Below are 23,979 nucleotides of genomic sequence, written 5' to 3'. Positions count from 1 at the left end.
ACAGCAGCACACCTTCGAGCATGGCACAAGGCTGCAGTTCAACTGCAGTCACTCAGCTCCTACCTCATCCAACTCAGGGAGCTGGGAGAAAACCTTCCCTCAGTCTCTCCAACACCAGCAGATTTCAAGGCTTGGAGGGGGTGGAGTATTTTAAAACATGCTGTTTTAGAGATGAAGTGCAAACTGCTGAATTAACACAGCTAAACAGACCACAGCCTTCAGCTAAATCTTAAAGGAACAGCGTCTCCTACATCAGTTTTAGGACTAGCAGATTTGTGATTTGGATCCACACTCCAGAACATCTTGAAGATTCACCACCCAACCCACATTATCAGAAGCTTATATGATATATAAGGTAGAAAACTGTGAGAAGTTGCTTCTGTTCCCCTCCAGAGCTTGCTCAGAGCTGCAGTCAGAGAACCTCAACCCATTCTCTGAAGCATCATGCCATTTCAGAAACTCCAGGGATCTTACTGAGGTCTCCACTGCTCACAGGTAAAGTTCCCTTTGCAAGAGAAGTATTTCCTCTTTAAGCACTTGTTTTCACATGCTGCATAACAACCTCCTTTGACCACCTGGAGCATGAACCCCCTTGTTCCCAAGGAGGCAGCCAGAGAGCAGCACAGTACCTGAGCCTTCTGAGCCACATCCAGAACAAGCTGGAACTTTTCAGACACGGTCAGGTCCTCTTTTGGCTGCTCCTTAGGCAAGAAAGAGACAATCCATTGATTTGCAGCTCAGATAAAATGTATTTTACAAAACTTGTCAGAACAAGGTGACCCCTCAACATTCTTAGCAATACTCATCTCACTTTTTACAGTCTCTACATTTACCATTTTCCTCCCTTGTTTCAGAGCTATTTTTTTATGTCTTTCAGTGCTGGTTATTTTTAGTTTTCAATGCTTTGGGGGGCTCAGGGGAGACTTTATCTATAACTATCTGAAAGGAGGTTGTAATGAGGTGGGGGGGGTCAGTCTTCTCTCCCAGGTAACAAGTGGCAGACCAAGAAAAAATGGCCTCAAACTTTGCCAGGGGAAATGCAGATTGGCTGTTCAGAAAGATTTGTTCTTAAAAAGGGCTTTCAAGCCTTGAAACAGGCTGTCCAGGGAAGTGGAGTCACTGTTCCTAGAAGTATTTAAATGACACTTAGATCTGTCACTTAAGGACACGTACCCAGACCCAGTGATGGGCCAGCAATGCTGAATTAACAGATGGACTTGATGCTCCTAAAGAAAACAGAATGCAAGACTTCTTGAAGATCCCACAGGACCTAATTTGTCCCAAGCTGATAAATTAAAATTCATTTCAGAAATGTGTTTTAAGTTTGGAATATTTTAGGGTGAAGCATCTGAACTCAAGAGTACTATTACTAAAGATTTTTAAATTACAAGAGAAAGAAAAAAAATGTAGTGTCTTCACTTGCAGCTTGCTCCACCTTCCTTTCCAGCTACCACACAAACACAGAGGAAGGTTTAAAGGTGCAATTTTTTCTGCAGGCATACAGGTGACGCTGAGCAAAGACCTACCATCGGTTCAGAAACTTCAGGCACAATGCTCCACTGTATTCTCCAACCCCTAGGAATGATGGAAATAGTTAAAGAGAGCAAGAACTCCATCCATCAACATGGCTTATTTGTAAAAGGTTAAAAAGCAGTTCTCTGCAATAAGCACTTATGGCTTAAAAGCAAATAATATAATCCCCAAATTAACAAAGAACCCACAACATAACAGAAGCACAAGTGGCCAACAACAGCCAGCTAGTTAAGTAGATACTAAACAGAATCATTATTTGTGGGTTTTACAACAAAACTTAATGGTGTGCATGGAGTAAAGGATTAGGAATATTTTTTTCTTATTTTTTCATGTGAAGAAAATTACATCAACTTGTTCAAAAGCCTATTTGCTACCAGCAATTTCCAGGGAACAGTGTCAGACAGAAAGTATCAATTAAGAAGTCAGAAAAGTAGTTTACAATATGCACATTAAGGTCCTCTACCCCATTTTAAGGTGCATTAAAAAAAAAAACCACAAAAACACCCAGACTTAATTTTTAGCAGAGATTGATTTTACAACTGGAAGACACTTTGGATAAAGAATTTCAAGAGCTATGGAAAAAGGCAAAACTGCCATTTAGGCAGGCCTAGGTGAACATTCTCTGCTGGGAAAAACAGCAAGCTTCAATATCAAAGGTGATGTTCTTCAAGTACTCTAAACATTGCAGAATTAGAAATATTAGAATTTCAGTGTGCTGAGGGGTCTGTCTAAGAGCATGCAACATCGTTTATGATAACCCAAGCCACAGGATACAAAGATAATTCCCAATAATAGTAAAAGATTATAGAAACTGAGCAATGACACTTAGGATATTTGAGTTTGAATTTCCCTGTGTTAAATGTAACTCCCAATATTAGAAAAGGCAGCAGTTTATAACTCAGTTTATAACAAAACATCTTTTAAACAAAGCATTACTTAAAAGAGTAAGCTAGTATTTATGCAAATACCTGGCTATGAGGTAATTTAGGGATAACCTCAAAATTGCTAAAAATAAGAACATAGGAATGGCCCAGCCATGCCATACAGCATTGATGTAAATCTGCAGATTAAGAAGAAAAAACAAAGAAAGAGAGATGCGGATTACAAACTGGGGTACAGTGAGTTACATGAAATACCACTTTCCACTGTGCTCTTGGGCTCAGAACCATGCAATTCATATTTAAAAAATTAATAAATTTTAGCCACTCTGTAATAGACAATGGCCCCACACTCAGGAATGCAAAAGCAAAACTAAGAATGAACCAGATCTCCAGAGATGACACTTCACTAGCTCTCAGCTGCCTCAGAGTGAGGATTGAATATTTTCAACACTACAATTACTTGAAGGGGTAGGAGGAAAAAAAAGAGGCAAACCCTCAAGTCTGTGAATCTGCTACATGACCATGACACAGCCAGCAATGGCACAGAAGCCATGGTATAGAAGTGGAGTTACAGCAACTAGCCCCATACTGGGCAACAGGATAAACTCTCACTCTACTATTTCAGGTCAATTAAATCCCAAATTTTTACCAAGACTAAAAAGATTGCAGGAGAACAGGTTTTATTTTATGTAAAATGTACAAACACAAAAAGCTTCAAAAGGTATTCTGTACCCAGCTTCTGAAAACAGACACTACAGTCTCTCTGTGAGAGACACTAGGGTTTTTACTGATAACCACAAAGTGAAACATTGCTCTGGCTCCCCGGTCCCAGAGCTTTCAAAAAAAAACCAGCTCAAGTTTCTTCTTTCAGTTTTTATCTGAAATATGGGCTTACCAGGTGAGGCAAGAGAAAAATCAGGAGATATGGAGAAGGGACAGACAGTGGGAGGGAAGTCTCCTCCTCAATATTCATTCAGCTGTGCCATGCAAAATAGCAGAAGGTCTGTAACTTCCAGGGAGTTATTATTTAACAAAAAGGTGTGTGACATTTTCAGCACACAGCTATTGCCAATTCCCTTGACAGAAATTAATTTCATATACACTATGACCAAAAGAATTTAGATAATTTAATTAACAATAGCAGGAAGGAAAACAAACCAAAACTCCACTAGACACTTATGTCTCTTGGCCTCCAAACCTCATTAAGACGGCATAGAAATGCTTGAACACAGCACACAGACGTGATGTTTGCACAGTGAATCCTACTGAAATCAAAGCATTTTTCCTCTCATCAGTGTGATCCTATCAAATGGCAAAGAGCCCTGATGGGGACAATAGCTTCTCATCAAATGTAACCACTATCAGCATTTCAGCCCTAGACAAGAAGAAATTTTGCAGAGGCTGAAGTAACCATTGAATTACCAGGTCTGGGAGATGAGAAACAAGAAAGGAGTGAACAATACCCAGATAGTTCTAAGTTTTTTTTTTTTAACAAAGCTATGCTACAATAGACCCAGGAAACACAATTTAACTGGTTTTATATATAAAAGAAGTGACTACTACTGGTATTTTGTGTCAAATGAAATTACACTATTTGATTTGACTTGAACTGTAGCACAGCCCCTACTCAGGTATGGCAGCTTCAAAGAATTTCAGCAAATAATGTATTTTTTCAAGTTTTTACTCCTAGAAGAGTAGGATAACTTACAATAAAGGCAATAGCAGAAGTGTAGATAGAATACCAGTCTAATAAGGCAGAAAGATTCTTCATAAAATTTGTAACAGGTTTGGCACCTCTCTCTAAATGGAAGTTGAGAAAAAACAGAATTAGCTGGCAGTGGTTAAATCACTTGTAAATTACAAATAATCAAATTAGAAAACTACAGGAATATTCACAACATGTAATGATAAAAAGGCTTATCCAAATGAAAAAAAAATTAAATCCACCAATGTAACTGAACAATTAAAGAATGCATTTCCAAAAAATGAAGTGTTAACCCAAGACAAAGATTACGTCTCAACTCTTAAGTATAGACAAAGGAAAAAAACCAGCATCATTTATAAAGGTACCCTGGATCTAAAAGCAGCTTCTTCTCAGCCATGTTCACATTACCCCAAAGACCACTGCACAGGTCAGTTTGTCTCACTGTAAAGCAATGTACATCAACATGACTGAATTACAAACCACCAAGGAACAACTTAGAATCACAGAATCATTTAGGTGGGAAAAGACCTTTATGATCATCATTGTGTTTGACCATTAACCCAGCATTGCCAAATCCACCACTAAACCTGAATCATTTCCTCTGCTGAGCCTTCCTACCCACTACCACATCAACACTGCTACCCAAGCTGGTGTGTCATCTGCAAACTGACAGGGAGCACTCCATCCTGCTGTCCAGATCACTGATGAAGATACTGAACAGGACAGCCCAGTACTGAGCCCTGGGGAAGCACTTGTGACCCGGTGGATGTGGCTCCGTTCCCCACCACTCTCGGGGCCTGGCCATCAGCCAGTCCCAGCAAAGGTACACCTGTTCAAGCCATGATCAGCCACTTTCTTCAGGAGAACACTGTAGGAAACAGCATCAAAGGCTTTACTACAGTCTAGGCAGACAACCCTTCCCTCCCTTGCTGCTGCTTCACCAGCTGGATTAAAGCCAGGCTAGATCTCTTGGCTGTGTCTCTGCAGGACTCTACCCACGGCTAGCACTTTGCTGCTCACTCTTCCTACACCAAGCAACCCAGCAGGTGACTCCCTGAAGAAGTCTGTGTGTGCCACCTCTGCAGACCTCTGGTCTTGCTGTCACTGCACGGGAGAGGCCCACACACAGGCACACCAGCCAGCCAGAGCAAGAGGAGCTCTTCCTCAGCTCCCTAAAAGCCTCTCATCCTTTACCCTCTTTCACCACTACGGCAAACTAGCTAGGGTACACAAGGAAACAGGAGAGGGCTGCTGCAAGACCACCAAGGCGCCTGGTGGACCACACCAGTTTCGTGTTTCCTGATGGGAAGAATGATGATACCTCCTGCTCAGAGAGTCTCAGAAGCTCTCACGCTCTTTTGCAGCAGAACTCACAAATTTTCAAGTCTTTCTTCAAGAGAGCCTCTGACTTGCTGTCCAAATTTGCTTGGCTTGAGACTGAGCTATCCTAAACACACTGGCTAGGTGAAGTAATTAAGTAACTAGCACTGGATTTCCTTAAGCACCAGCAGCACAACCAAAGCAGCAGATGAAGGAAGTGGAAGGGCACAGCCAAGGCACTGGAAGAGCTCATGGACTCAAGTGCTGCTTCCATCTGCTCTGCTGCAGCAGCCTACACCAAGCCCACAGAGAGGATTAAGACCTGAAAGACTGGAAATCACTGCTAACAACATTCTGGAGAGCTCTGAGTCAGGCTCCTTGGACAACAAGGATCTAGATTTTGTGGCTAACCTGGTGGAAGATAGGAACAATCAAAAATTTAACTTTAATACTACTTTTTAAGAGGTATTCTGAAGGCAATGCATGTACACCACCGACAACAAATCACATTATTCTCCCAAATGAAACCAGAACACAACTAATAAAATACTGCTAAGTACTTACTTAATCTTCTCATATTTTCAGTCAACCTAAAAAATAATAGATAAAAGCAACTTGTTAAATAGACAACTAGTGCACACTTGTGTACATTTGATCCTTGAAATACTCTTCACACTTATAAACTATAAGCTTTATTCTTGCCTGTTACAAAATGTGTTTCTACTAACTAATACAGTCTATCTTCCATCAGGCTGAAAACTGAAGTTTAAAAGCTCTCCAGCCTAACTAAGACTTTGTTCACTGTTTCTAGGAGGTCTATGACAAATCCTGGTAAATAATACAAATCTTACTTTATTTCAAATAGCAGATAAACTTAAAATCTTGTGTTTTGTCCAAAGCAGTCACAAAATTTTTGAGGTAGTTCTGTACTTTTGGTGTTATTATTTGTTATTGAAATACTTGCTCAAACTATACAAAAGGTTGGTTAAAAAGAAAAAAAAAATGAGAAGAAAAATAACTTGTAAAGGCACCAAGAATTTCTCAAAATTACATTAGGGATTTACCTTCTAGCACTGAGTGGCTCTTCTGTTTCCACTGTATTCTCCTCTGGCTGAAATCTGAAGTCCTCAACATACTCCCCAAATTTATCAAAAAACCACTTTTGGAGTCTTGAGACTGTGTGACAGCTCTTATCTATAAAAAAGAAGCACTAAGTACCAGGATAATGCCAGAGGACATCTTTCTCCAATGCCAGCCCATTCCCCACACACATTCACACTTTGTACAGCTTCCCCATCCTTCACCAACACTCCTTGCGGAAACTTGCAACTTACTTCTGCCATTGCACAGGAACCCAACTGCATAAAATTGGTAAAATAAGACTAAAGGTGACTCCTGCATTGCTCTTAGGACAGTACATGGAAGCATCTTATTACCCAAAGTGCAAAGAGTAACACATCCTAACAAACAGTAATTTTTAGCAAACACAGTAAAAACATTTTCTGGTTAAAAGATTTCTGTAAACAGAAGACTGACGTAAATCTCAGTGCTCCCTGTTGGGATGAAGGGTCACCTTGAGAAAAGCAAGTGCAAAGCAAAACACTCCTGAGCAGAGAGCTGGACAACCACCTTGCAGCCACAGAGATTTGACAGGAAAGGGAGGTGGAAACATAAGCAAGATTCTGCTAGAGGCATTTTTACTTCCACTTTCCAACCACTGATAGTTCATAAAGATTGTGTGTGTGTCTTTATAGAGCTATTAAAAAAAAAAACAACTGAGTTTCTTTTTTTCTAAAGTCAGCCTTCAGAAATTATGCTGCATGTACCACTTTCTATATATGGAATATACAGTCACAATACTACCTGGGAAGTCTTATACAGCAAAATAATGAAGTGATGCACATTTTCTGTACATCAGTTTCAGTGGAAAAATAACATAACATGGGGGTACATGGAAATAAATTCAGGCTAAAAGCCTGAAGGCACTGCAAGTGAGAACAAAACAATCACCTGTAAAAAAATTGTGGTCTAGAAGGAACAGACAGACTACTTGGAAACATAGCTCAATACAGCAATTTCACAAAGAGGATACTGGTCATAATTACTCCATGACCAGATTTAGTACAGAATTCCATTAAATTAATGTAAGATTAAACAGAGGCATGGAAGATGCATCAGCCAATTATAACAGCCAAAAAGATGCATTTAAGCTCATGAGAAAAAGCCACTGGAGCTCAGAAAATAGAATCAAACCATTTATTAATGATTTACAATGGAATGTAGAAAAACAAGGAATCTAGTGACTGTTTACAGCTGGGACAACACTTCCATTTGAGAATAAAAATATGAAGTAGCCTCCCACACGCTAATACTTCAGAAAATACTGAGAAAGAAATTTTGACAAGAGGAAAAAAATGTCAGGTTGTAGCTCACATAACAGAAAGCACTGACACTATGGAAGTACAAGAGGGGGAAATTTGAGATTTAGTCCACAGATTTAAAAGCCTAAGTCTCAATCACAAAAGCCTAAGTCTCAATCACAAGCTGTAGGAAGGGAAGTAAAAGTGTACTACAAGACTGAGAATTTGACTGTTGCCTCAGTTCTTTCAGATATTAGTAGTACATTATTGAATTCATAAGTAGTATCAGCTTGAGAAATGTATATGGCAGTGTAGGTGTCCAACAAATTAATAACTCTTAGTCTTACTCCTTCTCCAGAATGTATCTTCTTTTAGACAAAGGAAGTAGTAATATGATTAGTGGCATAAGAGACCTTTTGCAATTGAGAACAAAACAGAACATTTTTTCTATGTATTACACCTGTTTTTCTGGTAAGTCCAGGACCAACAAGGCATGCCAAAATAATGAAGTGAGCCAATAGGTTTCATTACATACCTAAAGGCCTTACAATACACAATAAATTCCTTGCTCTGATATGCTAAATCAACTACAAAAAGTAAATGCAGAGTCATGTACAGAGAGAGAGAAGTTGCTTGAATTGTCATTTATAATCAGCTTCTTTAGAAGCAAGATTTGATCTTCTAAGGATCTTAAAAAAAAAAAAAAATCCACCTGAACTAAAGCATTGTTAGAAATCTGACCAAGCTCACCTGTTCCATTGGCTTGTGCCTGTGGCTTTGCAGGTTGCTGAGCTGCAGGCACCTCTTCTGCCCTACAAAGAAAACAGAAACAATGTGAAATGCTACAGGGGAAGAATTTATTCCCTTTTAGGTAAAGGAAGCACCAGAACCTCCATGGTTTCCATAGCTGAGATTATACAACCATGACAAAAGAAAACCCAGCTGACGCCCTTTCACAAGACTCAAAATACTCATTGCACTCAGGATCCTGGGAAACAGCCCCCACTGCGAGCTGGGGTTTGGCCATTCCTGTCACCAACAGCTCCATTTCATCTTACAACTGCTGAACAATATAGTATTAAATTTCTTGCATTATTTATGCCTTCGTGTGGTATATTCATTGCAATGCCTGCCAGGAAAATTCTTCAGAGCCGTGACTTTTCCCACAGCAATAAATTAAAAGGGATTCCATATCACAAGTTGATAACCACAGCAGTAGAACAAAACCACAATTTAACACACAAATCTTGAATCCTGCCATTGCTACTAGGGTCAAACAACTTCACAAGAGGAACAGGTGTTAAGAATGATTTAAAATGTTATGTTGTAAACTCTCAAAATAGACAGATCACAACCAATTTGAAAAATAACTTGAGAAATTGAAATAGCCTGAAAAACTGCAACAAAAATGTTCTAAAAATATATGTCAAGAAACTGGCATCATTCGTCTCACCTTTCAAAATGACTCAAGAATATTCTCATCCATTAAAAGTGAACAGATTTTTTAAAACACAAAGTGCTTTTGGCATTCTGTACATGTGCAAGGCTTCAAATTACATTTGTACACAGCCTCCAACCTGTGTTGAGACTACTTCAGGCTTCAGTCCCAAAGTCTTCAGTCATCCATGCAGATATCATACAGAAAGAGTTTTCTAATGAAGCAGGAGCTTTGACAACATAACAAGCAGCCACAGCAAGCTTTCCTTGACAGGGAGTTGTATGATTGAAAAGATTACTTCTTGAAATAAAAGGGTCAGTTGTGCAATTTCATGATCACTCATTTATCAGGCAATGTAAGCATTTTCAAATGTTCCTTTCATCTTTTGCTCCTCAGAAAGGGAACCAAGTGAAACATGGTCAGCAAATGAAGAGCAAGAAGAGGGATACCACTGCACTTGCACCAATACAGATGGACACACAGCTCCCTCTCCTGCTGTTCCTCTAGAAAGGACATTAGGAAAACATGCCACTGTACTGCCTGCACATGGAAAAGGTCATTACTACTGTGTGCTGCTCAACATTACCATACATCAATGAACATCATGGACAAACCACAGAACTCGCTACCTCCCTTCCTTCCTAAGCATTCCTGATCCCTAATGAGCTTTCCACATCCTTGTTCATTTCTAAAAAGAACATTTATTAGTAATTCACTGATTTATGAATTACAGCTCGGTATTTATTGGTGTTTATGAGCTGAATTCCATGTTTTTGGCTTTGAAAGACACTTGCTTTCATGATTCGTCAGGACTTTTCCCCATGGCTTCTGTATTTGTAGCAACTCTTCCTTTCGAAAGTCACCTGAAATGTCATCAGTTTCTTTAGCTAAACTTTAACTTTGGTTCCTGTGCCATTTTACCCCAGTTTCTGTAAGTCACAGGTTCCTCACCTACAAACTCCTCCTATCCTTGCTTCTTCTCCCACACCCTTCCATCTCCTCCATCTCCAGCCCTCAAAAGACAGACAGCAACAAACATGAAATTTGCACCAACTCCTATACTGTGGTATCTTGTTTTCCTCTACCAGCCACACATCAGATGGTTACACCACATATTGAGCATTTCAGCTGAAATCTGTCATTCAGACTGTTTCACTGAAGCTGAAGCCACATTTAGGTGGAAAGGAGGGGGTCATTAACAACCCATTCCAGCTGTGTGGAGGCACTGACACCAGAACTCCTGGGACACAGCCAAGATGAGATCCCACCACTGTCAGCTGTCAGTCTCCAGGCTGGGTCTTCCTTTGACATGCTGGGATGTATTTTCAAAACCAGCACAGCATCATTACTCCCCACGTTTCTTAGGCAAAAAATCAAGAAAATCTCACCAAGAAGTGGCTCTGCACAGCAGCCTTACTGGGCTCCATCATGACAGTTGGCTTTGGCCCTTCTTGGTGCTTTTGTTTCATTTTTCTGGCAATGTCTTACTTGCCATCTGCCTGTTACTTCTTCCCCATGAAGAACCTGACCTTTACGAATCATCAGGTTAATGACAGCTCATTACTGCACCTGTGAGTCAGGTTATAATTAGCCACTTCAGACAGATCTGTGACAGGAAGCTCAGAATTCATTGTTTGGGCTTGCACACCTACTGGGAAGCTCAATTGCAAAACCAGGTCATGTTGAACCATCCAGTTCATCAAGACCACTGACAGAGGGAAGAAATTATCTTTCCAGGTTTCTGAACCACTCTTCATGCCAGAGATAATTTAAAAGGCTGAAAAACATAAACAGTCCTCTGAACAACACTGTGTTCCTATGTGGGCTTCCTAACAGCAGCCTGAAGCTCAGAAAACAAGCTGCATTAATTCCTCTTGGGCACACTTTCCACCCAGAAAAAGGGTGTAACTGGTAACACCAACATATCCCCAACATGAAGCTAGGTCATCTTTATGCAACTAGAGATTGCAGCCATTTAAAGCACAGGCTGTTTGAAACAGATAAGAGCAACCTCAGACACTGGAGGAGACAAACACAAACTGTCTTTTTTGTTTATCTCTCTTTTATTTTCATATGCTGAGGTCAGGGAAGCATCAATATTAATGAATATTAGAGCTGTTCATGACCAAGACACACGTACCTCTCAAAAGCAACTAGCACACTCTGATGCAGTGTCCATTCAGTGCTGCCCCACAGAACTGCACCCAAGTGTTATTTAATTATTTAGTTGCAGGTATAACACAAAAGTTAAGGGAACCTTGACACTGAAGACCATTTCCCTGAAATGAACATTTTTGTTTATGCATATTAGGCCCTGAATACAGCTGCAAGTTGAGATGTCTGTGAATCAACAGACTCCCTCAAAAAACTGGATGCAGAGCAGAACTGCTGGACACGAAAGGTGCAGTCACTGCCACGATGTTCTCAGACATATTCAAAGCAATTTTCCTACAGGCTAACTCCAAGTTCACAAGAAACCCACCACCAGTTTTTCAACCACTGTTGCAGAAGACATTGGAGGCTGTTAACACTTTTCCTACTGCTCAAAGCAACCTGAATATGTGTGTACTGCCATCAAAAGCACATTCCAACCTCGTACGTGCAAAAATAAGCAGGCATTTTCTTAGCCCAGTTTAAAAACATATCTTTCATGTATGCATGGCTTCCTATCCTGAAGAGCTGTTAAAAAAACAAGTTAAATAATTTTCATGTTTTCCATCTCCTTCCATTAAAATACACCAAACATTTCAGAAGCCCTTACTATTCTCAACTGCAATGAAGGAATAGTGATTTATGCAGAAGCATTGTCTATTTGGTCCTTGTAAAAACAGTTCACAATGGTACTAATAACAAGGTGTGCTGCATAAGTCACAAGCTGCTGGTAAGTGGTGTTGCAAAACTTTTTGTCATTTTCCTTTTCTGCATGACTGTAGCTCACAATTTGGAAAAATGGCAGTTACAGCTCACACAAACTATTCCAGATTATTTATGCATCATTCTGCTCGCAGTGTGTCATAAGCTTCAGCTGCCACACCAAATGCTGGGATGTTCTGAACTGTATCTGTGGAAAACTTCAGCTGAGGCCACTCTTTCTGAATAATCAGATATACAAACAATAAACACCATGACAAACAAAAGCACCAAAAATCCTCTTCCACTCTACGCTCTTCCCTGTGCACAACTGTGACCTCAACAAAGGAAGCCCATGTTCTTCACTAGAAAAAAAAAATTAGATTTTGTATTTGTTTTCTCCTTGCCAAACATTTTTAATCATGTTTTATATTGATACATGTATTATCTGCCTCACAAATACTTTTGAATACTGAAACTTTTAAAATAATTTCTTTCTTATACCACAGCACAGTTTGATTTTCATTAGCATTAGTTTACTTTTGCAAGCAAAAAGAACAGTACAAACAGTACAAACAGTACAAACCCCAGCCTTCAAGTAAGTACCACAAAGCTGCTCCCTCCTCTACCAGGGGACATATGAATATCTATTTTCAAACTGCTAACAATAACCTTAGAAGCAGGGTGAATTTGTCATAACCAGACAGAACTTGCTGCAGTTACTTTGCTTAATAAAATTAAATTTCCATCAGGCGTTAGTATGGGCTATTACATATTTGACTGTGTAAACCAACATTTCCCCTATAGTACTAATAAAAGTATTTTTAAATGTCCACAATGACGTGCAAAATATAGTAAGCAGTGAAGAATTTCACACAATGAAGCACAAGTTAAGCAAAAATCATGGACAAACAAATTGTTCTCCTCCTGGGTAGAACCCAAAAAATTTTCACAGTCTTATTTTGTTATAACCTTATGCATCCTGCCTGTCACAAAGAGGCTGAAATAGTATTGAGACCAGTTAGAGAAACACTTTGGTAGGGAGGATAATTGGCTGAATGTAATCCCCAAGTGCAATACACAAGCTGACAGGACTAATGTAATCCTTAAGATAGCTAAATAGCACTCAGGGAGCCATGTCATCCTACCTTAATTTAGCAATGTCACTCCTGCTAGAGGTTTGCTGTTGCTCACCACCCAACAAGGTACAGATGTCGACACAAATATTGATAAACAAAGACTTTCCATCTCTTTTCCCTGTAAAACCTGTGCTGATAAGCTGCAGTGGGCCAGATGAGACTCTGAGTCAGCCTGATGACTGTGGAGCAGAGCGGGATGATGAGGAGTGCCATTGTGCAGAAGCAGAGAGCTCCTCATGCTCCTCCAGGACTCGCAGCCACAGGAGATCCCTGTCCCCCTTCCCTGTGCCCGGCCCCGGCACGGCCGCCCTCGGCACAAAGCTGAAGGCAGCGCCAGCCCTAGAGACAAGCACGTGGAATTTGCATCTCAAGCACCTTCTTGAGGCAGCAAGTCACCTGTGAGAAGTTATCCTTTCCTGAAGCACCAGCTTCATCCACCAGGAGCAGGGAGCAGCGCCCAGCGCTTTGCACAGCTGTCACTGTGCGACAGACACCCGCAGCACGCAACAGGCCCACGCTTCTGCTCTTCAGCTGTCCACTCCAACAGGCAATACCAGCCCAGACACACAGCCAGACCAGCACAGCCAATAAAAATGCTCTCTCACATCCCAAACTTTAAAATGTCACTCAAAAAAAGTCCAGATCAGAGCAGTCTGAGCCGCCTCCCCACTGCACAGCTGCGGTGCTGGTGTGGGAACCAGACCCTTCCACAAGGACCTTCGAGAGCCCCTCCTAAGCTGACTTGGCAGCACAGGTCAGACTTCATACAGACCAGCCCTGCACAGAACCAGTGATTTTGGAAAACCATCACTGTGAAATATCACCTGAAAAAATCCCACTGTAGTGGGTACTGAGAATAAGAGGGAAGGCCTAATCTACCTTTTATCTAAAGCCTTGGTGCACCAACACTCTGAATACTGTTCAAACTCTTAAAACAATTAAAGAATGGCAACTGTATTGATCAAGGGGATGGAGTACTCTTAAAGAAAGGGGAAAAGCTGGAACTCTTTTGTCTGGGGAGAACATAAGAGAAGAAAGGACTCATTAAGGATGGTAAATAAACTAAATGCTGAACAGTAATTCACCAAATCTTACAATTTATAACTACGGGGCACATCTTGAAATCACTATAAAATCGGTTAAAAAGGAAAGGAAATAAAATGCTTCTTTAAGATTTAAGAGGGGACCTCTGTAAGGTGTTGTCTACATAGTTTCCAGAAGATAGCTCTAGCAATTAACAGTGTTAAATAAATTCATGGATAACAGGTCTGCCAACAGAAACTGAAGTGAAAGACAGCAATGTACCTTCTGACACCTGTACATAAACTGTATGTAGATGCTTACATTGAGTGGTTGAGGGAACAGGGGCTGTTTAGCCTGGAGAAAAGAGGCTCAGGGGAGATCTCACTGCTGACCACAACTGCCTGAAAGGAGGCTGTAGCCAGGTGGGGGGTCAGCCTCTTCTCCCAGGTAACAAGCTATAGGACAAGAAGAAATGGCCTCAAGTTGCACCAGGGAGTTTTAGACTTGGCATTAGGAAAAATTCCTTCACCAAAAGGGCTCTCAAGCACTGGAACAGGCTACCAAGGGATGTGGTTGAGTCACCATCCCTGGAGGTATTTAAGAGACATGTAGATGTGGCTCTGGACTGCATGGTTTAGTGGTGTCCTCGGCAGTGCTGGGTTAATGGTTGGACTTGATGGTCTTAAAGGTCTTTTCCAAACTAAATCATTCTATGATTCCATGGAAGCAGCAGGCAGACAGAGAGCAGACAGAAAGTAGGCCCACATGTTTCCTATAAATAGCTCCTCCTTCCATTGCTACCAGCAGATGTGGACTGGCCTGAGAGGGAAGGTATTTTTACACCTGAGTACAGAACAAAGTGGGAGGCTGGGAAGAATTTGCATGGCACTGGGAAACGACATATCCAAGCAAAACATTTTGCCTGTCTGCTCTTGCTTGTCACCTCTAGGTACGTGGCAGTGCTCAGCACGTGAACACCAACCCAGCCTGCACTGTCTCCTGATGACAGCACTTGGTGGTGAGCCACAGATCCTGCTGCTCAGCCCAGGAATCTCAGCTGCTGCTGGGGAAGATACAACAGCAGCTAGAAGGGGTCTGGAACAACCAGGCCCCCAGGCAACTGCTGTGGTCTCAAGATTTACATAGCTAAGCAGAGTAAGGAGAGACAACATCAAATGTGATGCTTTGCAGCATCAAGGTGGATGCCCCTGAGGCTGAAAGGAGCATGGGGAGGTGTTTCCATCCGTCACTGCAGCGGCAAGAAAGGCTGGAATTCCAGTTACTCACATGCATTTAGGGCTTTGTTGTGGCACTGGGACATCCTTGCTGCTGCTAGAGTAAGAGTAACAAAGACTGGGCAGTCTGGAGAGTACACAGGTCTTGAGAAGCATATGCAATGGCGTGACAAAGGCTCTGGCATTCAGTAGCTCCAGGCAGGCAAGATCCCAGAGGGAGAGCATCAGAAGAGGTGAAATGAAAAATATCTCAACTAGAAAGTGTCATGGTACTTCTACAGCTACAGCAGTATGTGTGGCCAAGTAACTTATATGTGCATGGATGTTAATTATGTCTTTTTACAGGACAACATAGACAGCTGCTCTCTTTGTGATCAGTAATTTCTTTTAAGAGCATCTAGGCTGGAAACATTTGCTTTTACCAGCACTTCCCACAGCCAGTCAGAGATCTCAAGTGGTTTTCAGCTCAATAGTGAAGATGTTTCTCTTACCTTGCTTTAAGTACTTCATTGACTCTTTGTTCTAGTTCTAATCTCCTCTGCCGTTCCTTTTCTAGCTCCTGCCTTAATGTTTCAGCATTTGTTTCTTCTCTCAGCTTCCTGAGCTCCTCCTCTGTTAATTAAAGAAGAAGATAAAGATTAAGTTACCCTGAAGTATTTCTATAAGAAATTTTAAAATCTAATTATGACAGATTCGGAGTGGGGGATTTTTTTTTAGCTGCGTTATACCAAATGTGTTCACCAGAAAAAAAAAACAAGTATTCAAGGGCTAGATAGACTTCATAAAAAGCACACAGCTGTATCAAGTACAGAATGTTTCATTACAATTGTTAAGCAAGGAGAAAAACAACTCCAAAGTTTTCTTTTCAAGATGCAAAATAAGCCCTTGGTACAAGTTATCTTTACTTAAACATGACATACTCTTCATTCTCCAAAGAAATAATCAGCAGGAAAGGCTGTCTATTGCTAAATCCAGAGGTCACAACAAAAAAAAACAAACAAAACCAAAAAAAGTATCTGTATTCTTCCCTCATGTCTGTGGGTAGGAAAACACAAAACCATAAATTCAAAAGAAGTTATACGATGCCATATAAACCCATGCCCATCAATTTCTGGCTCTAAGTCAGATGGTCCCTCTGTGAGCCTCAGCACCTTATAATTTTAAGAAAGAGTTATGAAACAAGAAACTAAGTTAAAATTTTTACACTTTTCCAAGGTTATTGTGTGCCCTACTAAATTCCATGTAATAATTATATATATAAATATACTCACATATTTACTTATATAAACACATACACACTCTCACAACATTTTTCACAAGAACTTAGTATCAAGTATGTATGAGGCTTTTTTGTGGCTAATTAGCCTTGCTTTTTGTCACTGGCAGTGTCCTTGTTCATGACCTTATTTTACTCTAGAGCTAAAATGGGGTCACTATTACTGACAACTTTTCCCAGACAGGCATACATGAGACATGGCAAAAATAAGATTGGGAATTTTAAACTAAAATTTACTTTTTCATTTTTTCTCTGGTATGTTTTTTAAGCTCAATCACAACAATCAACAGCAGAACAGCAGGTGTATTTCAAGTTTATAGCAAACCACTACCATTACAAGCACGACAGGTTCAGGCTTTTTACATTGTTTTACAAGACTGGAATACCATTTTGTACCCTCCAGAGGGTTGTTACACAATGTCTTTTGTTTCTTCTCATGTACTGCCTTCTAAATCTTGGATAATCAGAGAATTTTGGTGTGTGAGCCTCACTGACTCCAGCCACCCTGCCTGTGGAGCGGGTCAGCAGCCGTGGTGCAGACGTCCGGAGGAGCCGGCGCATCCTCCGTGCCCGGCAGGAAGGCGTGTGCAGGGTGTCCAGTCACTGCATCTGCTGACTGCCTGCACTCCTGCAGCAGAGTCACAGCCTCAGAGCACCACAATTAGGAGAGATGGGAAGGAGATACATGAACCAAGGGGACAGCACTATGGCTTCCACTGTGAGGCTACAGACTGAACTCCACCGAAAGAAAGGAGCGCTGTTAGCCATCTCCCACTGAGAGACAGTGACCCTGGGAAGACGAGCTGGAGCACAGAAACCACCACAGTATCCTCCAGCAACTGAAACTAAGAATCCCCAAGGGTGGGCTAGGGAAATGTCACTGGTGCAGAAGGTATTGTCTCTCCTGTAAATAAATGGAAAGATATGGATATAAGGGCAGACTTCTACACGGGGCTGCTCCTAATTACGTATCCACAAGGAATTTTAAATCCAACAGGAAAACTAAATTTATAATTAATTTACCCTACTTTCAAGGGCTTGCCTTGTTCCAGAACAAGAGCCTGCACACAGCTGAGGGGAAACATCTGTTGCACTTCACATGCACTGGAGCTTGTGCAATATCATGAAGACATCACAGAAAGTTCCAAAGCTTGATAGAGAAGCTATCTTCTCAAGACCATTAAAGGGAAAAAATTCTTCATTACGCAGTTTTTGTTTTATTAAAGAGGAAATGACTATGCATTTTGTGTACATAAAAAACCCACACATTATAAATTAACCTCAATGTCCTTGAAAGTCAGATTTTCCAGCTTCCTTAATTCCAGCTGTTCTGACTGCACTACATCTTGTACTTCTAAAACCAAAACAAAACCTGCAGAAATTGTACCTCCTGTCCTCCAAAGAGGACAAGCAGTGCCAAACATGCTTTATGGAAAGAGGCAGAAAGAGGCACAGCGAAAGAGGCAGAACTCCTATAAAACAAACAAACAAAAAAATACAGCATCCAATCCTTAAGGACTGTCATAGAGTCACATTTCAGAGCATTTCCTGACCTTCCCATACATGACTGCAATTCAAATCCACCTCATCAAGTCCTTAAGGCAGTATTTGTTGCTACTTTGGCAGCAGTGTGGTCTGGCACTGCAAAACCTTCGTGTTCGGTTAGTTAAATACTCCTAAGTCTGCTAAGCAACAGAAGCCACAGAGAAGGGAAGGGGGGGAAGTTCTTCCTTGCTCTCTCCCCTGAAATAATCTACCATTTGGCCAAGCTGATCTACACTTTTAAAGCAAATTTCTCAGTCCCTGAAGAGCCCTCCTGCAGAATGACTGAAGCTGGCTACAAAGAGCAGAGGTCACGGACCCCTGAGAAGAATACATAGAATATTTCACCATGGTATCTATCTACTGAGTTTTACAGATGAGCACCCTCCATGATGATGAAAATGGAGGGCTCCTTGGATTTCATCTTCAGTCAGTCAAAATTCAAACATCCTCTCCCCTCTGCACACACACAAAATGATAAAACATCAAGCTTCAAGGTTCCAGATTATTCAGTTTCCATAATTTTCTTCCCAGGCACATCCATCATGGCTCACTATCTCCTCCAAGGCAAGAAACATTAAAATATTGCTGGAGGCTTACACTCAGGTGAATGAGCAGCCATAAAGGGGACCTGGTTACAGGGGGGAAATTACTAAAAGAAGTGTCTGATGAAATACTGACAGGGAAAATGCTGGTATGCCTGGGAACTAGACCTGGGAACCAGAAGCAGTGTTGAGAAGTGTAGCTGGCCTCTCTGAAATGCACAGCCTGGTACCTAGAAACCTGAGACACCCTGAGATACCACTGCTAAGCAAAAAAACAAGGACCCACAACAGCAACTTATCATCTGAAAAGGTGAAAAGTAGTCCGAAAACAGGGAAAACATCCTGAGGAAGTAAGACTTGGTAATTGCCATTGGCTGTTTTATCTTCAGGAAAAAGAAAACAGTCTAGAAAAATAATAATTGGCATGCAAGAACATAACATCTGCTGGCTATTCTGGGTGAAATATAGAAATTAACAGCATCTATTGGCTGCTGAAGTGGTAATGTCCTACACTTCCTTATTTGTCTGATATGACTTAATTTTTATCTGAAACAAAACTTCTCTCTCCAAGAACTTTGCATGCTGCACATACTTTTCCTTTCCTAAACAGGATGAACCCTTCACACAAACTTTCTAAGAGATCTTGGACCCTCAGCCAGGACAGTTTCCTCCAACATCAGGGATGGTTTGGCCCATTCTGACATCTGTCCATCTGTCCAATAAGCTGGACACTGGTATTAATGTAAACATTTGTATATGTCCATATAAATAATCCATCATAATTACATTTTCTGTGGTTTTACTGGAAAGTTTGCTTCATTAGTGAAAAGACTGCAGTAGCCTGTAACAGTATATACATACTTGGTTGCTGCCATACTACTGATTGTTCCCAGGAATTTGTAATAGCTTAATATATACTTTTATACATACATACACACACAAACACACACACACACACACATATATATTTGAGTTATAAATCATACATATAGTTGCTAGCCATGATTTTTATCACAATATGTAATGAAGTAAAGAATTTAGAGTAAAAACCTCCATGCCCTTGAGTCTTAGACAAGCCTATGAACTCAGTCACAACCTCTAAATACCTACACACTGGGTAACTCTAGGTTTTGACAGCACGTGTGACTCTGAAAACAATGCTTTAGAAGCTCTCTAGCAAAGTCAACTCATGTAGTAAAGCAGCCCAATATCTGGATGCTACCGCTCTTTTAAAATGAGCCATAAAAGTCTTTCAGACAAGGCAACAGTGGTGTTTCAATGACAGTAATCATTACATTTCTTATTGCACTGTGAATGGATCCCATAGTAAAGACCATCATCAGTGATGTATCTCCCAGTTTACCAAAAAAACTTATCCATTTCAGTTTTTCTACAGCATTTTACCCTCTATGAAGTGTAATGGAACTGTCGCACCTGAACGCTTAGGATATGACAACTGAAATTGAAAGACCTAGCATTTCAAAAAGCTTAGCTGATGCCATGTAACTGCTGAAAGAGTAGCACCCAGTGTTTTGTTGCATCATCTTACAGCATCAGCCACTACAGCAAATGAAAAATTCCAGTTTGCTCCTCAGAATACTCGCCTGTAAGAAACATTCTGATAAAAAGCACTTTAACACCCAAGTATTTAGTATTCAGTATTTAGTTCTGGTGAGACTGAACAGAATGTGAGTAGTGTTTAGAAAAGAAGGATGATACATCAGGCTAGAAAGGCGTGGCAGAATGTTGGATTTCTAATTCAAAACTGCTTGTGCAGTAAAGCGGATGTTTCCCTTAATCCCAGGATTGGAGGTAGATTAGGGAGCCTCCTCGTAGCTGTTTTATATAATACCATTTCTTCCCAGACCTACAGGTATGTTGCAAAATCCCCTTCTGGGACAAAGTGACCAAAAATTTATTTCAGAGCAGAGCTAGAGACTGCCAGTGACTGTTTCTAGCTACCTGAATTCAGTCTAGTGTTAAATCTGAGAAATTCAATCTGAGTTAAAAACTAGAAACAGCAAAAAGCATGTGTGCAACCCTTTCATATTTACATGGGGAAACACCAGTACTTAACAGGACAAAAATAACCCTTCTACATCTATGTTAATCATGGTAAATCTCCTTACAACCCTTTGAGCATTACTAGAGTTCAAGTATGTTATTTAATTGTTACTAAACACATTAAACCCCAACCACACACTTTCAATCTGGATCTCACCAGTTGTGCTGATGGAGCTAGGCACTGGGAGCTGGCTCCAGGGCAGCCTGCTTCCACCCTTGCCAGACTCCCAATTCCTTCAGAAAGCTAATATGTTAACTTTGTCCCAAGTAAACCCACTATATGACACTGCTAACAAAATGTCAGGAGTCTGAAAACATCAGATATTTTTATCATCATAGACACTGAAGAGCTTTTAGTCTTCACCATTAAAACCAGCAGCAAATGTGCTGTGAAAGATGTGGAACAGCTCCATCAACTTTGATAAAGCACGGACACAGAAGGAATATTGTCTGACCAACAAGCAGTGCTGGAGGAAGAACCTGCAATGGAATTCCCTAACCTGTTTTTTTCCTGCTTACACTTACTCTGGAATTTACATACTCCTCTGAAGACATGGTCACAATTCACAGCCGTAACTAGAAAGAGCTTAACTGTGCATTATTTGTTACCTGTTCCTCTGATCCATGATTCTCCTTCTCTAGGGCATGTTTTTTCCATCAGCGACTTGAGAACCATGCAGATTGCCAAAGAACTTATCATAAATCTACCCAAAAGATTTCAGATAAAACATTACCTTTTTGATCCCAGACACTGTGAGATATTCTACTTTGCATGCCAGGCACTTGGCAAAGTGCTTATTAAAGCCATCACTCTGGCAGCTCCACTTCAATAACTGTCCTTTTTTCTTTAAGTCACCTCTTAAGGTCCTGCCATCTTTCATGCTTGGACTTCTACACCCACTTCGGAATCTCAAAGCTCACTGCTTAGGAGGATTACTCCAAGGATTTTATGAAGGAAGAGCCTAAAAATGTCCTTTGTCAAAATGGATACCAGTATTCTTGTTCTCCATAGCTCTTCCAGAGATGAACAACAACTGGTCTGGAAGAACTCTTTTTTTTTTTTTTTTTTTTTTTTTTGCATTTCTGAATACCTTGATTTGTCAATTTAATGGCTCTCCCTTGTGGTCAGGCCTCTTGCTTGTTTGCATGAATCTTTCATACAGCAAAATAAGATTTTCGAATAGGAATATTGGTGTCATAAAAAGCCAAAAGGCAGACAGAATCATTAAAGATTAAGTATCTTTACTGAGTGCATATCCTTCCCTCCTCTCTGTCCATTTTATATAGGCATTTTGGTAGAGTGGAGAAGTGAAACAGATAAATAGAAACCCCACATTTTCAATATCACCTTTCTCCAGCTAAGTCTGCACACATCACAACAAAGAAGTGACCTGTCATTTTCAGAACCCGTCATGCCAATTTCCCTTTAAAAACTTTAAGACAGTTTGGCAGCTCAACAATCGCTTTTTGCTTTGTTTTGTTTTCATCATTCCTTTGTGCTTCCCTTTGCTCTTCCAAAGACAGAGCTCCTGCCCCAGTATTTACACTGAGCAGAGCTGCAGAGGACCAGTTTTTGAGCCTCTTTGCATATGCCTACAGCACAGGGAGCAGTGTGCTGACAGGGCTCCTGCTCTGCTGATATGAAATAAGCCAACTCCAATCCAGAGACAGTGGAGGGAAGGCAGAGTCTGAACCATCATCCTCTCTCAGCCAGTTAATATTCCCTGGTACTCTTCTCCTCACCTGAACAGCAAGAGTTTCATATAAAGTGATCTTTCATGTGATGAGGAAGACTGATTTACAAAACACATCATATTTGATAAAGTCTTCTTCCTCTGTGCAAGCTGTTCCAGCCTCCTCTCTCACCATTCCTGTTATGTCCTAGTTGGAGTGGGTGAGGTTAGAAAGAACTGAGATGCCATTGCTAAGGTTTGTACAAAATCATTATGCTAACTACCAATTAGTAACGTTACATTTACATTTAATGCTTTCAGTGCATTTTTTAATGCATTTAATGTTGCAATAGACACAGACCTGGATCATTTCCCCTTCATTACAGAAGGATTTTCAACTACACTTCCTGAAAATATAGCTTACTGAAACAGACCCCCTTCTCAAAACATTAAGTGGAAAGTTTTGTATTGCTAGATACACTTAAAAGTTCAGCTTAAAAGCAATGAAAAATACTGCTCCTCTATGAATTTTCAGAAATTTCAGAGAATAAAAGTGCCAGAAGCGTTGCAAAACCCACCTAAAATAAACAGAGCTGCAAAAATGTTGTCATTATTGCAGGGATGGTTTTCACTCTGTGGTTTTGGCAGAAGTGAAACAGTCTATAAATGTTGAAATAACGTCTGGCTTAGGAATAGCAGCAGGCTCTTCCAAGGCTTTTGTGTTACTAAGCTGAGCAGGGAAATGCAGGTTCCACATGGAGCTCCCAAAATCTCTGTCCCAGTTACACAAAAGGGAGAGGCACAACAGTGCTGACCATTGCCCTGCCTGGGTTTTCACACCATCTCTGCAATTAACCAAGCCAAGCTGAGCACACACACAAAAAAAGGCAGAAGCAGGCACAGCCCACGCACATAACACTGTGTGTAGGTGGGATCTGCTCAAGGCTCCACAGCAGCTCGAACAATACATCCCTCTGAGCACTGTGCTGCATTTTTTGTGGTCCATCAGTCTCATGAAAAGGCAGTGTGACAATACAAGACCCTGCAGCATGTGGGCATCTTCACGTACAGCACCATCACCTACATCACCCAGTGCATGCTTTGTACAATGACAAGGGCAGGCTGCACAAGCCAGGCTCAGACCAAGGATCAGCCCAGACTCCAGCCTGCTGCTGTACTGGGATGCAGCCACATCCTTTCCCTCTCCCCTGGTCTCAGGAACCTCATGCTCTTGGAAGCCAAGTTGAGAGCGAGCAAAAGCCCAATCTGCCTCTTCCACCAGTCAGAGCAGAGTCATTGAAGATGAGAAATGGAGATGTGAATGCTCACTAGCCTGTATTGAGGCCTCCTGACCCCCAAACAAGCTCTACACTGCTCACAACTGCATCCTCCAAC

At 41.0% G+C, this 23,979-nt stretch overlaps 1 protein-coding gene across 1 annotated transcript in view; it reads right to left on the bottom strand.

Moving 5' to 3' along the window:
* GRAMD4 (GRAM domain containing 4) overlaps positions 1 to 23,979 on the bottom strand; it is a 75,204-nt gene that overhangs the window by 13,873 nt on the left and 37,352 nt on the right. Inside the window, exons 4-11 of the mRNA XM_084206224.1 lie at positions 15,976 to 16,096; positions 8,550 to 8,611; positions 6,504 to 6,633; positions 6,004 to 6,029; positions 4,123 to 4,214; positions 2,502 to 2,593; positions 1,527 to 1,575; positions 630 to 701 (exon numbers count right to left, since the gene is read on the bottom strand). Of these exons, the coding sequence (XP_084062350.1) occupies positions 630 to 701; positions 1,527 to 1,575; positions 2,502 to 2,593; positions 4,123 to 4,214; positions 6,004 to 6,029; positions 6,504 to 6,633; positions 8,550 to 8,611; positions 15,976 to 16,096 (644 nt within the window). The remainder of the gene's footprint in view (positions 1 to 629; positions 702 to 1,526; positions 1,576 to 2,501; positions 2,594 to 4,122; positions 4,215 to 6,003; positions 6,030 to 6,503; positions 6,634 to 8,549; positions 8,612 to 15,975; positions 16,097 to 23,979) is intronic.

The sequence above is a fragment of the Fringilla coelebs genome, assembly GCF_963513975.1.
Source record: "Fringilla coelebs genome assembly, chromosome: 5".
Taxonomy (NCBI): domain Eukaryota; kingdom Metazoa; phylum Chordata; class Aves; order Passeriformes; family Fringillidae; genus Fringilla; species Fringilla coelebs.
Note: the sequence above shows the minus strand (reverse complement) of the source record. Positions and strands in the feature narration are given on the sequence as shown.